General features: G+C 38.9%; 1 protein-coding gene across 12 annotated transcripts in view; it reads right to left on the bottom strand.

The window, feature by feature from the left end:
• The window catches only part of CNOT4 (CCR4-NOT transcription complex subunit 4), a 108,199-nt gene that overhangs the window by 49,432 nt on the left and 42,427 nt on the right, over nucleotides 1-16,340 (bottom strand). For 7 of the 12 annotated variants that reach the window (XM_062615497.1, XM_062615486.1, XM_062615485.1 and 4 more), the window contains 6 exons: nucleotides 14,780-14,977; nucleotides 12,051-12,137; nucleotides 11,411-11,512; nucleotides 9,485-9,610; nucleotides 4,316-4,449; nucleotides 415-570 (listed from right to left, as the gene is read on the bottom strand). In XM_062615497.1, the coding sequence (XP_062471481.1) occupies nucleotides 415-570; nucleotides 4,316-4,449; nucleotides 9,485-9,610; nucleotides 11,411-11,512; nucleotides 12,051-12,137; nucleotides 14,780-14,977 (803 nt within the window). The remainder of the gene's footprint in view (nucleotides 1-414; nucleotides 571-4,315; nucleotides 4,450-9,484; nucleotides 9,611-11,410; nucleotides 11,513-12,050; nucleotides 12,138-14,779; nucleotides 14,978-16,340) is intronic. The other 5 variants (XM_062615491.1, XM_062615495.1, XM_062615492.1 and 2 more) reach the window with 3 other exon arrangements.

Here is a 16,340-nt window from a genome sequence, read left to right as displayed (position 1 = left end):
TGATGGACCTCAGCCCTAACATTCAGCTTCCTTCTGTTGAAGCTTTTCCAAACTACAAGCCTCCTGATGTATAGCAACTAGTGTGTTACTTTTGTGGAAGCTTCTGCACAGAAATTAAGGGCTTAGCTCTGGCTGGGACCATGAAGCTACATAAGCTGTTGATCCCACAGTTATTCAGTCCCCCTCAGCCTTTACCTGTACCACCCCTTATTAACTTCCTGTTAGGGTTCTCCTGTACAATCTGCCAATCAGTCTTTTTGACATGGGCTAGGCTAAGCCCAACTTGTTATGACCTGATCGGGATTTGAATCCAGTTCTCCAATCAGAGAGAGAGAGACTGGAGAATCATTCCCTCCACACCAACCAGTGAGAGAGAAAGCAAGCTATCTGAAGTATAAAAGGCAGCACAATTACCCGAAATCTGAGTATGCACCATCTGGAGTCATGTGTTCTGGGTCTGTGCCATTTTCTAATATAGGAGGCGTTTTCCTGTGTTCCATTGTTAAACCGTTGGCTGATTTACTTGAACTCTGTAATGATGGCCAGGCATCTTTGTTATTACTGTTGGGTCTGGAAAAAGGCAAGAGTAAAAAAAAGAAAAAAAAAAGAAAAAAAAAAAAGAAGAGTTCAAGTTATGAAGAAAGTGTTTCTAAAAATTATAAGTACTGGGGAAAGGAATCCTTGTGCCAGAAAATCCATAAGAATAGATTTATCTGGGTATCATTTCTCAGATTTTAAATGTTGATGACTTAAAAAAAGAATTACTGGGGTAGGGAGGGGAGAGAGAAAACTGGGGGAATTCTGTTTTCTTCACTGAACAGACAGCTGCTCTGCCAATGCTGAAGTCCAAACTTGTCCATTTTGGGGGGGAGGTGGGGGAGGGAGAACAAAACAAAACCCAAAAAACTCCATCAGCTTCAAGTATCCAGACCTACTCACACCTCATTCAGAATTATCTGCTTTATCCCATACGTATTTAAGTTGTGCAAATCATGAACTAAATCACTTTTCAAGAAAACATTTTATATTCCAGGCACTATAAAGCCTGGCCACAACAGATGAAGTTTGTGTTTTATAACTACACAAGAGTCCACAGCTTTATTTACAGACCATGAGACCAGTCAGACCAACACACTGTTCATTTAAGTTACTGTTCACTTAACTGACAGTTTAAAGCCATAATTACTTCCCTTTTATAAAGCAAAATGAAATTTAATTTCAGAGTCCACATTAGATCTGAAGGAAGCTCAAGAATGAACTCAAAGCCCAAGTTTTTTCTGAAAACAGTTATATTTTATACAAATTGAAATGAGCTGGAATATCATCTATAACTGAATGTATTCAAAGTCAGTGTCACCTAACCCTACAGTCTTACTACAGCAGGTTTGCTTCTGTCTTCTCCACTTCTTTTATATTAATTTTTGCCTTCAGTTTTCTTAAGGATGCTGTTTTTAGTGTCCAAGTGCTTTCTGCATAAGGAAGAAGCCTTCAAAAATAGCTTTTAACACACGTGTTCCTCCTGATGCTCCCCTTCATTCATATGTTCATTATATGTTTCAACATTTACTCTACATCTTTAGGACAATTTAGTAAGCTCATCGTCAGAATGCTGATTATAGCAACATGTTTCTTACTCCTATTCAGATAAAATTGATATTACCAGTTACGCTCAAATCTCAGTATTTATAAAATGTGTTATTCTACCTCCATCTTTTCTCATATAAGATATGTACACAGATGAGAGCCTTAACCTGATTTACAGATCCCGTCTTTGCTTTGTACACATTTGAAATAAGTTAGAGATAGGAAGGCTATCAGATATTGAACACTAAAGAATAAAAACATATCATGAGCCAGTTATTTAATATTGTCACCCTTATAAAAAATGAGCTGTAATCCAGATATAACAAGACTTTCAATCCATTAACAGATTTATTTTAAATATCAAGATTTATGTCCACTGCAGTGCAAAGCCACCTCTATACTAAAAATAACTTTAAAATGCCAGTTATGTCAGCTTTGCACCCAAGAAGAAAGGTAAATAAACTGTTTTATGCTTTGGGGTGTTTTTTTGTGCATATAGGCTTTTTTGATTCGGTTATGTTCAAAGCTGCATGCTATTTTCTAGAAGACCAGCCAGCGTTTAACAAGTGTTTTCCACTTGTGGCATAAGAAAGCATTCATTTCAGTTCTTTAGGAAAAGGTCAGGAGAAGGAAAGGGGGGGAGAAAAAAGAAAAAAGAAGAAAATAAAAGAAAAGGAGGAAAAAATAGCTTGATCTGTTTTAATTGTGGAATATACGTCTAATTGTATGAGAGGGCAGTCAGTCAGTATGACTATCAAGTGACAAAGAGATGAATACCCACATACACAAAGTGGCACTAGGGGATTTTTACCTCTGCTTTCACCAGCAAGAAAAAAAAAAAAAAGGTGCGAGGACCTTTCAAATTAGAACAATTTTGAAAAAGCATTTATGCACAGTTTAAAAATCTGTTTTCTATAACTGGATATTTATAACTAAACGTCTACTATTTAGACATCAACTTCTGTTCAATTCCAAAGTTAATGTACCCCAGAAACACAAGAACAACCAGAAAACTGTCAGAGGCTCTGACAAACTGCCAGAAATATTAATACTATATCAATAAATCAGACAAAACCAAGATCGTGACTGTGTAGAAAGCTGTGAAAGCGAACAACATGCATTCACCAGCTCACAAGCTACATTTTGTACTGATGAGATAGGACTTCAAGAAACATTCCAAAATCCCAGCTGCAAGAAGAAATTCACTTTGCAACCCAAAAGGTGGTGCCTAGCCATTAGCAAAAAACAGAGTCTGTGTTCTGATGATGCTGTTCAGCTGACAAGAGAAATTAACTCCAGACCACTTGTTGCCATTTTTCCCACAAGTGCCAAAGTGTCAGCACCATGGACTGGCCAAGCTCCAATTCTTAATTGCTTTCTGAAGGCTTAAAAGTTTGCTGTCCATTCAGATAAAGCATTATTTCCTCATTGCTATAATTTGTTTTGCTGGGATGTAATTAAGTTTCAAATGAACATTAGTTCAGACTTTTTAACATTAAATAATCAATACCCAAATGCAGAAAGTAGCGTACTGGCTCTACTAACTGCCCACTACTTTTCAAGTCAATATTGAACCAGTGACCCAAGAAATAAGAAGTGGCACAGTCCTTAAGAAAGATCCAACTGGAGGTCCCAACCACTTGCGGTCAAAGAGTATTTGATACTTCCCTCCAGAAGTTTCAGAAAATAATCCCAGTATGACAATCGGGATATCAGTTCTCAGAATTATATTCTGCTCATTCAAGATCCATTGACAATACTTTAGATACAGTCCCCTCTTTATTGCTTAAAGCACAGTGACACTGCTAAGTGGCAAATTATCGTCTGAAAAAAAAATCAGCAGTGGATAAACTGGCACACAATACAAACCCTGATCACAAGGCCAAGGTGAGTGCAAAATGCAATCTAATTTTTACATTCCACTGTGCCCATCTCATTTTGAAAATCCTACAAAAAGGAGCATAGGAAATTGTTAACACTTTATTACTTTATCTTAAACATAATATTTGAGTGGATAATTCACATAAGGACCGATGACCACAGGCTTTCATTTATTTTTATGTACTATGTACATATTTTTATGGACTATGTACTCATATGGACAGAAATCTTTTCATAACATACTGAACAAGCTACTTCAACAGAATATTAAGAAGCAGTAATGAGTGATATGCAATTACAACAGAGAAATACGTAACTGAAGTTTGCTAGATGAAAGCAATGATATTTTTTATTCACAATTCTTACTCATACAAAAGAAACTGATTTTACTTTCAATTTCCAAGATCTTTATATCTAATGTAAGGACTGCACTATAAATTATGATGTAAAAACCAATAAAACACATGTATCAAGACTCAAAGGTATCTCAGTTGTCAGTGCACAAACTGACATCAGGACACAATACCAGGAAAACTAGCACCTGGTCTTTATATTAATATAAACACATAATATTCTTCTAAACTACAAGGCCATCTTTCAGAGTAAGAATACCTTGTTCCCAACTAGTGATCCAAATGCACTTGGCAGAAAATCAGTTCTTTATTAAGTAAGATTCACACTCGCTTTGTATTAAAATAAAGTGATGCACGTGTGTCTGCACAGGCAAAACCAGTCTCAGTTTATCGTGTAAAAAGCAGTGGGCAACTTAGTGGATACAATAGGAATAAAAAAGGTTTCTTTGGGAATAACCAGAAAGAAAACAGCCAGGCAGTTCAGCATCAGTACTTACGCATCATACCTCTGCAGTGCTGTCACTTTGTTCTTGTTCTTGTCAACTGTACCCGTAGATAATTGGAGAAAGTTGGGGTTTAGTTTGTATAATTCTTGCAGTAGTTTCTGTTCATATTCCTGGTGCTTACCCGCCTAAGATAAAAAGACAGTGAACAAGTACTTGTTTAATATTTTTCTCAAGATTTAAAATCCCAAAATCATATAACTTAGGTATCTAAATCCCAAAGCTAAGTAATTGAGCTTTAACAACTGAACAGGTAAACCCTGACAAATGCAAAGCAGTGATTCTCAATTTCAGCAGGTGTAATCTCAACAAGTTTACAGCTTGTAAATACATCCAAGTGGTTTCTAGACAAGTTTATAAATTTCTTTTGAGAGTTTTAAAGCAGAAAAATAGTTACAACCTTATTAGAATTTGCTCTTCAGTTCTAATCAAGAGCTTCACAATATACTTTCTAAATCATGAACAGCTAAATCTCCCAGGCAGTCTGCATTTGATATGTCAAGCATACGAAGCTTTTCAAAAGATGGGAAGGAGCAAAGAGTCTCAAACCAGAAGTTCCAAAATGGAGGCAATTTTATACTAGTTTAATAAAACCCGCTGAGGTGGTCCGAGTGTGAACTATCACATGACAATCAGTATATTCTGAGCAATAACTGATAAATCAGTATTTTTTAATAACTTAAAAATTGAAAGTCTTAACTCCTTCAATTAATTCATGAGAACAATTTCTTGCTTTCAGATATTGAGGAGTATTTTTCAGTCTAGTTTATCTGTAACATTCTGTGGCTAAATAGCTAAAACACCAGCAGCAAGATCCACCCCCCAACATTTAAAGTGGTATCTAAAACACATTCAAGATGGACATTCCCATTTTTGTAGGTTGTTACACTACTCCAACATAAGAACTACTACTTGCAAGTTAAGTATTGTAATGAGCTGAATCAAGATACAAAACAGTATAGTAAAAACTTTTCTTTAAAAGCATTACTTGCTTTAAAAAAATATAGAATAATAGGAATAGCTGACAAAATTCAAAAAACAGTAAGGATGAGAAACTAGATTCCCTTATGGGCTCCTTTAGAAAGGCAGGTGCATAACCCATTCGAATACTCCAAGTCAGTCAAACACTACAAATATCTCAAATTTTTCGCTACTTCATTCTCCATTTCTCTGTTACTGACTGGTTCTGAACATGTCTCTAGGTAGTCAGCCTACACAACCCTCAAAAAAGACACTGAAACATCTAGTGTATGCGTCATTTTAATCAACTCTGTCAGTACAACCAAGTTACTACTTACAGTAGAAAAAAGTATGGTTCTAGAGTGTAGTTCACCTAAATGCAAACTTTACGATATATACTGCACCCTGGAAATGCTTCTTTTACCATCCACTATGAATGGAATATAAGCAACTAGCTCAGATTGACAGATCTGCACTGCAAACATTGAACAGCCAAGTAAGGCAACACTTTCCTAGATATCTCATCTTGCTTAAGACTTCAGTGGCAGAAGACTGAACATCAGCCTACTCCTAAACTCACTCAGCTGCCACATAAATGTAAGAAAGACACAAGATTAAAAACCTATATAGGAGCTTACAATAATTGTACTTTATTTACGACAAGCAACCCAGGGCCCAAACTTAGCATCTCCAACTTACACTAACCCTAAACTCCCAACCTGACTTTCAGAGACTTCCTGAAGTTCTACCAGTACTTTTCACCGTTTTCAGTTTGTCACAATGTTTAGTTCTATTAGCAATTATTGAGCCCAGAACATAAGTTAATCCATTAAGAATTCTATTTTTTTCTAAATAATCAAAGTTCATGACAACGAACATTCAATCTCATTAAATAAACGTGTCATTCACTGACACTAACGCAAACTCCACAAAGCACCATACACTCCAGTAATTTCCAACAATTTCAAAAAAAAAAAGCAGTAAGAAATCAAAAAGAAAGTTTAAGAAATATAACAAGGAACAAGAAAGGAAAATTCATTTAAGTCACCATGATCAACTAGGATCCACTCAAGATTTCTAAAGAAACTCTTACACAGTGATGTTGTCCGGGAAGCTAGGGACCAGGTTAGGAAAGCTAAGGCCCAGTTAGAATTAAACTTGGCTAGGGATGTGAAAGGTAACAGGAAGGGATTCTACAGGTACATAGCAAATAAAAAACAGACTAGGGAGAACACAGGCCCCCTCAGGAAGCTATCAGGAGAACTGGCTACACAGGATTTGGAGAAGGCTGAGGTTCTGAATGACTTCTTTGCCTCGGTCTTCACTGGCAAAGACTCTGACTACACCACCCAAGTCTTGGAAGGCAGACACAAGGACTGTGAGAATGAAGACCTTGCGTCCACTGTAGGAGAGGGTCTGTTTCGAGACCATCGTAAGAACCTGAATGTGCACAAGTCCATGGGACCTGATGAAATCCATCTGTGGGTCCTGAAGGAGCTGGCGAATGAAGTTGCTAAGCAACTGGCAATCATATTTGAAAAATCATGGCAGTCAGGTGAAGTTCCCGACGACTGGAAAAAGGGAAATATAACCCCCATTTTCAAGGGGAAAATGGATGACCCAGGGAATTACAGACCAGTCAGTCTCACCTCTGTACCTGGCAAAATCTTGGAGCAGATTCTCCTGGAAGACATGCTAAGGCACAGGAAAAGCAACAAGGTGCTTGGTGACAGCCAGCATGGCTTCACTAAGGGGAAATCCTGCCTGACCAGTTCAGTGGCCTTCTATTATGGGGCTACAGAACTGATGGACAGGGGTAGACCAGCTGACGTCATCTACCTGGACTTGTGTAAAGCGTTCAACACTGTCCCACGCAACATCCTTGTCTCTAAATTGGAGAGACATCAATTTGATGGATGGACCACTCGGTGGATAAAGAACTGGGTGGATGGCTGCACACAAAGAGTTGTGGTCAATGGCTCAATGTCCGGCTGGAGACCAGTAATGAGTAGTGTCCCTCAGGGATCGGTGTTGGGACCGGTGTTGTTCAACATCTTTGTTGGTGACATGGACAGTGGGATTGAGTGCACCCTCAGCAAGTTTGCTGATGACACCAAACTGTGTGGTTCAGTTGACAGGCTAGAGGGCCAAGTGCAAGCTCTATACCTGGGTCAGAGCGATCCCAGGCACAGCTACAGGTTGGGAAGAGATTCAGAGAAGCCCTGTGGAGAAGTACTTGGGTGTGCTGGTCGATAAGAAAACGAACATGAGCCAGCAGTGTGTGCTCACAGCCCAGAAAGCCAACTGTATCCTGGCCTGCATCAAAAGGAGCGTGACCAGCAGGTCGAAGGAGGTGATCCTGCCCCTCTACTCTGCTCTTGTGAGACCTCACCTGGAGTACTGTGTGCAGTTCTGGTATCCTCAACATAAAAAAAGACATGGAACTGCTGGAACAAGTCCAGAGAAGGGCCACGAGGATGATCAGGGGACGGGAGCACCTCCTGTATGAAGGCAGGCTGAGAAAGTTGGGGCTGTTCAGCCTGGAGAAGAAAAGGCTGCATGGAGACCTCACAGCAGCCTTCCAGTATCTGCAGGGGGCCTATAGCGATACTTTGGAGGTAACCCTTCATTAGGGACTGTAGTGACAGGACAAGGGGTAACAGGTTAAAACTTAAACAGGGGAAGTTTAGATTGGATATAAGGAGGAAGTTCTTTACTGCGAAGGTGGTGAGGCACTGGAATGGTTTGCCCAGGGAAGCTGTGAATGCTCCATCCCTGGTGGTGTTCAAGGCCAGGTTGGCCAGAGCCTTGGGTAACAGTTTAGTGGGAGGTGTCCCTGCCCACAGCAGGGGGGGGTTGGAACTTTATGATCTTAAGGTCCTTTCCAACCCTAACTATTCTGTGATTCTATGATTATGTGAGATTGAATTCCTGGTCAAGGTATGCAGCCTATCAATTTTAACTGGCAGTTAGGCCAGAGGACTTGACAGATTGCCACTGCCTTCTATAAAGTGCTGTTGAAAAGATGCTGTTAACTACGGGCTTAAGTTCAACCTCCATCGCTGAGACTATTAGAAGTTCATTGATAAACACCATCTGCCAGGAATCAGGCTGTACATCTTCTGTAAAGGGGAATTCTACTTGACTAGCATGATGGGATTTTATGATAGTGTCCATAAGCATAAATAAAGAGAATTCACAAAATTTAAAAAAAAGCTTTTGTTTGAGGATGTTTCCCACTGGAAGTTATTCACGAAGCTGCCCTGGGATGAAGAAAAGGTTCCTGTGTGGATTGAAGCTGGTTCAAGGACAGAAAGGCAAAGGTATGACTGGCTGCTCTTTCAGGGTGCAGAAGCAACTGACGACTATGAACGGTATCAGTTTTACGCAACATCATAAGTACGCATAAGAAAGGAGTGAAGAGCAAGTTCTTTGCTGACACTATCAAGCTCTCTGGGTAGGAAACTGCTTTGCTGAGAATGAGGAATTCCAAAAGAGCCTCAAAAAACTTGTCAAGAAGGTTACCAGGGTCATGTCAGGTAATAAAACACAGCCTAAAACTCATACTAACAATCTGTGGACTAGTTGTTACAGCTCTGAGAAGAGATAATGAAGTTACTGCCAACAAATTTCTGAAGCTGTTAGTTGATTATGCACTGGCAATCAAACACAAAATATGTGCTGGTCATCATTTGGATGGGGACTTAAAGAACAGAACAACCCACATACCATATAACCTCAGTCTTTTATTTGCACACAGTTTCTACATTCTTCACAAGCTAAAAGGGCTATGTGAATTAAGACAGCATGATCAAATCACAGCCATGGTAACTGGCCACACACACGAAACCTATAGGAAAACCCAGATCTGCCTTAATTTTTTTTCACAGAGACTTAAAAGACTGTGCTGCCTTGCATTGGTATGGACAAAATGCAAGTAGCTAACTTGATGTTATCTGAATTCTCTGCCAAGAATAAACTCCATCTTTTCAACCCTAGGTAGGCTTTACAGCCTTTAAAAGCAGCACACAATGAAAAAATATAACTTGCAATATCCAACTGGTTAATCACTTTCTGGATTTCAAAGTTCATCTCTGCCATAACATTCAGCAGAAGGCTATGTTATACACATATTTGAATAAATCATATATAGTAATACACATACATGCCACATTTAATGCCATTCCCTCTCATTACACATACCTGCATTTCTTCTTTTGTGAAACTGGCTGCTTCATCTCCCAGCTCATGTAGATACATACAGTCTGGTTTTGGACACTGCATATTTTTTAGAAAATAACTGCAATATTTTGTTGTACCTAATGATGCCTGAAAAAAAAAAAATCATTACTGAGGTACTTGAAGTTACGGTTGCCTTTTACAGTGCAAGAAAAACAAACCCCGAAACAGCTGTATTTCAGGAAATAAAAAAAAATTCCTTCACAAGATTTGGAGTTCCACCATAGCGCATTTTTTTTTTATGCAGATGGACTAGGAAGTCCATTTGTGAGAAATCTATATACTTGAGGATTAGATAATTAGGATGTATTTCTATTTTCATCCTATCTAAATAAACATCAAATGAAGAGCCTCTGTAAATATTTGCATTCATAATGCTAAGAAGACAAATAAGTAGTCATGAATTTGCGTTACATGAAACTGGTTAATGTTTTGTAGCGGGATCAGGAAATTAATATTAACTAGATGATTTTCTACAGTCATTGATTTCGCCCAGTCAGCTTGAATACCTGTTTACACAGACACCTGTATCTAGTGGAGTGCCTCAAGGGTCAGTACTGGGACCAGTATTATTTAATATATTCATCAACGATTTAGATGAGGGAATTGAGTGAACTATCAGCAAGTTTGCTGATGACACTAAGCTGGGAGGAGTGGCTGACATGCCAGAAGGCTGTGCTGCCATCCAGCGAGACCTGGACAGGCTGGAGAGTTGGGCAGGGAATAACGGGATGAAATATAACAAGGGAAAGTGTAGAGTCCTGCATCTGGGCAGGAACAACCCCAGGTTCCAGTATAGGTTGGGGAACGACCTGCTAGAGAGCAGTGTAGGGAGAGGGACCTGGGGGTCCTAGTGGACGACAGGATGACCATGAGCCAACACTGTGCCCTTGTGGCCAAGAAGGCCAATGGCATCCTGGGGTGTATTAGAAGGGGGGTGGTTAGTAGGTCGAGAGAGGTCCTCCTTCCCCTCTACTCTGCCCTGGTGAGACCGCATCTGGAATATTGTGTCCAGTTCCGGGCCCCTCAGTTCAAGAAGGGCAGGGACCTGCTGGAGAGAGTCCAGCGCAGGGCAACCAAGATGATTAAGGGAGTGGAGCATCTCCCTTATGAGGAAAGACTGAGGGAGCTGGGTCTCTATAGTTTGGAGGAGACTGAGGGGTGACCTTATTAGTATATACAGATATATAAAGCAGGAGTGTTACGAGGATGGAGCCAGGCTCTACTCAGTGGCAAACAATGATAGGACAAGGGGTAATGGGTACAGACTGGAACACAAGAGGTTCCACTTAAACTTGAGAAGAAACTTCTCAGTGAGGGTGACGGAACACTGGAACAGGCTGCCCAGGGAGGTTGTGGAGTCTCCTTCTCTGGAGACATTCAAAACCCGCCTGAACACATTCCTGTGTAACCTTATCTAGGTGTTCCTGCTCCGGCAGGGGGATTGGACTAGATGATCTTTTGAGGTCCCTTCCAATCTCTAGCATACTGTGTGATACCAAAAGGAAAAAACTCGCATTTCCTATGGAGCTTGAGAGGTGCAATGTTTGGACTACAGAAAAGCTCTGTAAAAGCAAATAGGTTTTCATACTGTGCTATTAAGCTATAAAGCAAAAAAGTCACTGTGGAAAGGAGATGGTGGTACTTTTTCGTCTTGTTTCAAACTTTTGTTTTAAGATGTTACCTGCTAACCCCCTAAAACACTGCCTGCTGGAAGCTCACTAAGCTTCTATATTGTGATTAATGCTAAGAAAATAGGTCAAAACACAATCCCAATAAACTGGACATTTCTGTTCATCAACACAAGCGTATCCATACACATAAAATTTTATACTATGCACTGATATTAGTGGCCTAGCACATACACGTAATAATGTAAAATATTCCCACCTTAAGTGTTCTGCCGTCTACCACCACATTATTGACGCACTGTATGGCTCTGAGAGCATCTTCTGACCGGATGTAGGTTACATATGCACTGGCACTTGGACCCTAGAAAGAAAACAAACCATATTATATTTATTTTACTCCTTCCCCAAAAAAGTTATGAAAATAAAGTTACCTTTTAGCAGCTCACTTAAACTAGTATACTCAAGGCTAAATGTTTTTACAGAAAAACTGACAAAAATGGTAGAATTCATAAAAATTTAGATCTGATGCATAAAGAATGGGGAAAAGAAAAAAAATAAATCGCAACAACACACTGCCTGAAAGTTCTAAAAATAAAGGTATTTTATCTCTGGAAAGCAGATTAGTAAATAAATGCCACATTGCTGCCTCTTTGAAGGTTCTCATCCTGTCTCCCAGCTTTTCCATCTTTTTACACTGCATCTTATATCCAACTTTGAGAGTTTGGTTGGACAGTGCCTCAGTAACTTCACAATAATTTGATTTTTGCAATGCTGTTTTTCTGTTTTGTTTTTACTTCTTTAACCTATTGCTTAATCAGAAATAGGGAGCCCCAGATTCACTCCGCACACATGTATTTTCTCTAAAGGAATAAATAAAATCACAAGGGCCTCTGGCTTACCTGTGAGCCTGCATATGATGTGCTGTTATTAATGACAACTTTATGTATTTTACCAAACTTCCCAAAATATTCTGGTCGTTTCAAAACCTACAAGGAAAGAAAATCAAAGTGGTATGTTGGGAAATTAATTCATACAGAGCTGTACTTATTCTTCTCTAAATGTTCAACTAAAGCCTTTAACTAATAAAAACAGGTCTCTTCTACAAAGAGGAGAGCATGTAGTTTTGTCTTCTACTGTGAAACAGTTACTTGCAATACAGAATAACCTGCAACTGCAGTAAAGAACTTAAATAATATTCAACATTTTATGTTGTATTTTTTAAATTTCTTTGGGTATTTAGATTACCCAAACCCTGCCCTCGCATAATAAATCCAATCAGCAAGAAATACATGTATTTTATAATTTCAGGGAAAAAATAAGAATCATATTAATTCCAGTTTTAAAATAAATAACCACCCTAAACTTTAATTCAGACATATTAACAGCTAGGAATAAGATGCTAAATCTTGGCTCACTTGCCCCACTCTGTAGAGAAATATACCAAACAGCTCAAGATAGCCTCAATTTTTCAGATGACCAGACTCAGTACAGGAAGACAATATATGACACTTCCCAGGGGCAAGAAAAAAACATTTCAGAATCAACATCATGCTGAAATAAATGAGTGAATATCACATCCCTGAAGAAAAAAAATACTCCTGTCTTGCCCTTCACTGCATCAGTTATTACTAACAAACACACCGTCTAGGGATCCTGCGCAAAACAGGAACATCTCCAGCATGTTATGCAACTCTGCTGAATAATGATTACCTGTGGGTCAATGGAATTGGCAATATATCTGACACATTCTCTACCAAAAGACTTTTGCTACCCCCATGAGGTAAGGAGGTGCAGAAGCACTGAACTAAAATGAAGTTAGAGAAACTATGGGTGTTTCTAGCTGTAGACAATAACCTGAAAGGTTAAAAAGGAAGACTGGTTTCCCCAGCTCTGTCTTCCATATTAACACTGGAGAGTACAGTTAAACTGTACTGAACCAAGAACTTCTTTACTGAACCACCTCGTCTCCCTTCTCAAGGGAGCATCAACATCCTCAAGATTTAACAAAATTAATCACACTTGGAACATCCTGTAGAACTACAACCAGTCACCCACTGATTTCTTCTGACTTCACCCGACCTAAATCCTTCTTGACAGATCCTACACCCACCCTCATGCATCATTGCAGAGGAGACCGATAATGCTGAGTAACATAGAGTTTCTTCAAGTATCTTGCAGATTATACTCCTATTAAGATATGGCAGTGTGGCCTTCACAGTTTTTACAAAAGCATGCCAGCAGAAGTGGATCTACGTGTACTCCATTACGATCCACAGATCACAATGATTCAGAATGAGCAAAGAGCAGCATATCTCCCAGGTCATTTTTATTTGTGGAGAAGTTTTTTGCCTGCTTAAGTGGAAAACATAAACCGAACATATTGAATACTTTTTTTTTCTTAGCCCATCTCTCTCTTTCAAGCTAGGTTTCTTGGAAATCAAGTCAACTTGCTGCAATAGGCAATATTCAGTAAGGATACATTATCTTCTGGTTATGTCAGTGAGAATACTGCTACCAACAAACCTAGTACAACTCCAGACTGCCACACCTTACTACACCAACAAACCCACTTCTAATAGCTTCATGTATCCAGTGAGGAATTACCTGCAGCTAAATAAAAAATTAACTATATATATTATTATTTCTCTCAGAAATCCTCTATTTGGACAAAAAACAGAACATAGTTTTCAGTAACAGTAACAAGCCAGTGTTGACAATTGCTTGCAAATACTTTTTGCTGTATTCTTGTAGAAACTGAAATGTTATACACCAGATGAGTTTAACTTCTATTTTTCTCTTCCCTTCATATCCCTTCCCCCCCCCCTTCAACTGAAAGCAGCTTTTTACTTATGTTCCTTCCCAGTCTACCGAAATGCAGACCATATGCTGCAAGTCCTCAGAAACTGCTACTTCTAGCTGAGATTTCTCCAGACAATTTAGTCCAATCTTAAAGTGAATTTAACTTCTAATTCAAAGTACTTTTACTCATTAGCCCTAATTCCATTAGCCACATGCAGATGACTGATGATGGAAGTAAATAAAACATTTTAAACAGTCTTCCAAACCAAAAGTTTCTTTTTGATGATGCAGAGTAGCAAGCCAACTCTATCCTGGATCTTCCTCTTACTAACACTCTTCCTTCAATTGACACCACCCTTATGCTCTTTCCTAGCTACACTTCAGGCGCTGGCTTTTTTCTTATGTCCCTACAGGTCTGTGCTACACTTTATAATTCAACCAAGCTCCCATTTTAGAATATGTGGCACATAACACAGCTGTATTCTGCCAGCAGATTCTGCCTAGGAAAAGGAGTACCTGAAAAGTTCTTAAAAACTTATTTTTAGGTTAACAAGAAGCCATTTTTAAACAAAGAACTATTTCCTTAAAAAAAAAAAAATAAAATTGAGCATCTGTACTCTGAAAAGCAAACACAAACACTTACTAAGGCTATTTTGGAATAGGAAGCTGAGTAAGTTCCCTTATGAGAGGGAGCCTCAGAAGCAGTGAACCTTTCCAGTGCTGCTTCATTTTATACCCATCAGAACACAGACAAGAGCAGGCACAACGGTATTGCAATCGCTCTTTGACAGTAAGTTAGGAGAAAGATCTGCCAGTGCGAACCACTCACCTCTGGATCTGCTAAACGCTGAGATAGCCCTACCACGAAGACAAGGTTCTTTTGTACAACCCGTACGCTGGCCAAATGTTTGCGATTCTCTGATATCTTCTGTTTCCTCTCATTTTGTTTCTGTTTCTTTTCATTTTTTATCCTTTGCAGCTCTTCCTGGGAGAGTGGTTTGTACACTGCTGGATCTTCTGGATATGGCTAAATATAACAAACACCGTTAAAAACAAACCACATACAAAACAACACATTTCAAAATCATTAATCCCAATCTTTTAACATGCTGATTTTTTCCTTCCATTATACTGTTCTGATTGTTATGGCCGGACACATTACAGAACTAGCATTTTCAGCCCTTTGGAAAAGGTGAACATCTTGCACATTTTTATGGAATACTCCTATTGATAGATGATTTGGGCAATAGCCACATTCTAACCCAGCTGCCTGTCACTTTGCTAGCACTACAAGCAGCTGCAACATGACAGCCAACACATCTTCTTAAGATTTCACTAACATAGCATAGTAAGCAGGGTGAAGACATATCCTGCATATTCATTTTATATTTAGTTGTCCGATACACATTTGGATAATTAAGTGTATTAGACGACAGGAAAAGAAAGCAAAATATAAATGTAATTTCAGTGACCCAAGTTCAAGACAGTAACACCATTACACAGCTCAATCTTTACATGGTTACCTTCTAGTGAAGAGACACATCTCAATACACTTACTACATATTGATTTAATAGTATTCTTGCCATGCTTGTGTACCAGTTTGAAATCTGGGCTTTTTCTTCCCTTGACAAGGGTGAATTTTTAACCTCATGATTATCATCTACAGATAACTCCTCAAATGCAGACAAACACTGTAGATTTGAATCTCAAAAATATCTACCAGAAGTATAAATGTCCTCAGAGTTACCTCAAAAGATTGCTCTACTCATACAGAGCACTGCTACAAAAGCACTATTTTAGCCTGGTCTTGTAGCCTACAATGCACTGTCCTCTGCCTCAGATTACTCCTCAAAGCAATTCCCTATTCCTTACCTGTACATGCTTTCTCAGACTGAAAAACTGGATTTCACACTTTATATACAAAGTAATGCTAAAGCACAGAAGCAAGTATGCAAAAATACATATAAAATAAAAAGCAGTGTTTCTAAACACTGACAGGAAGTAAAAAATAAGAGTACAGGAGATGCGCATTAAGATGAAGACTTATGATAAAAAAGTTAAAGCTCACCAGTATATTGAAAGTTAAAAGCATATATTCCTCATGCTTGCCACGATGCTACTAAAAGATCCACTAAGTGCTCAGACCCAACAGTCTTCTGAGTACTTCCCCCAAACAAAAGAAGATCCATTTTACAGTTCAAAGAGTTTAAAGTTCAGCATCACTATGCTATACTTGAGACATTTTCTGAAAATATGCTGCAGCTGACTTCAGTAGATGGCATCTCACCGTTAAACACCAACTACTCTGGAACATGGTTATAGTACCACAAAGGAATTTAAGTTTTAAAATGCTTTGGCAGTAACCAGAGGTACGTTAAGCCCCTAACAT

This window comes from Pezoporus occidentalis, unplaced genomic scaffold (assembly GCF_034315485.1).
Source record: "Pezoporus occidentalis ecotype Australia unplaced genomic scaffold, CSIRO_AGI_Poc_V1 ctg182, whole genome shotgun sequence".
NCBI classification, from domain to species: domain Eukaryota; kingdom Metazoa; phylum Chordata; class Aves; order Psittaciformes; family Psittacidae; genus Pezoporus; species Pezoporus occidentalis.
Note: the sequence above shows the minus strand (reverse complement) of the source record. Positions and strands in the feature narration are given on the sequence as shown.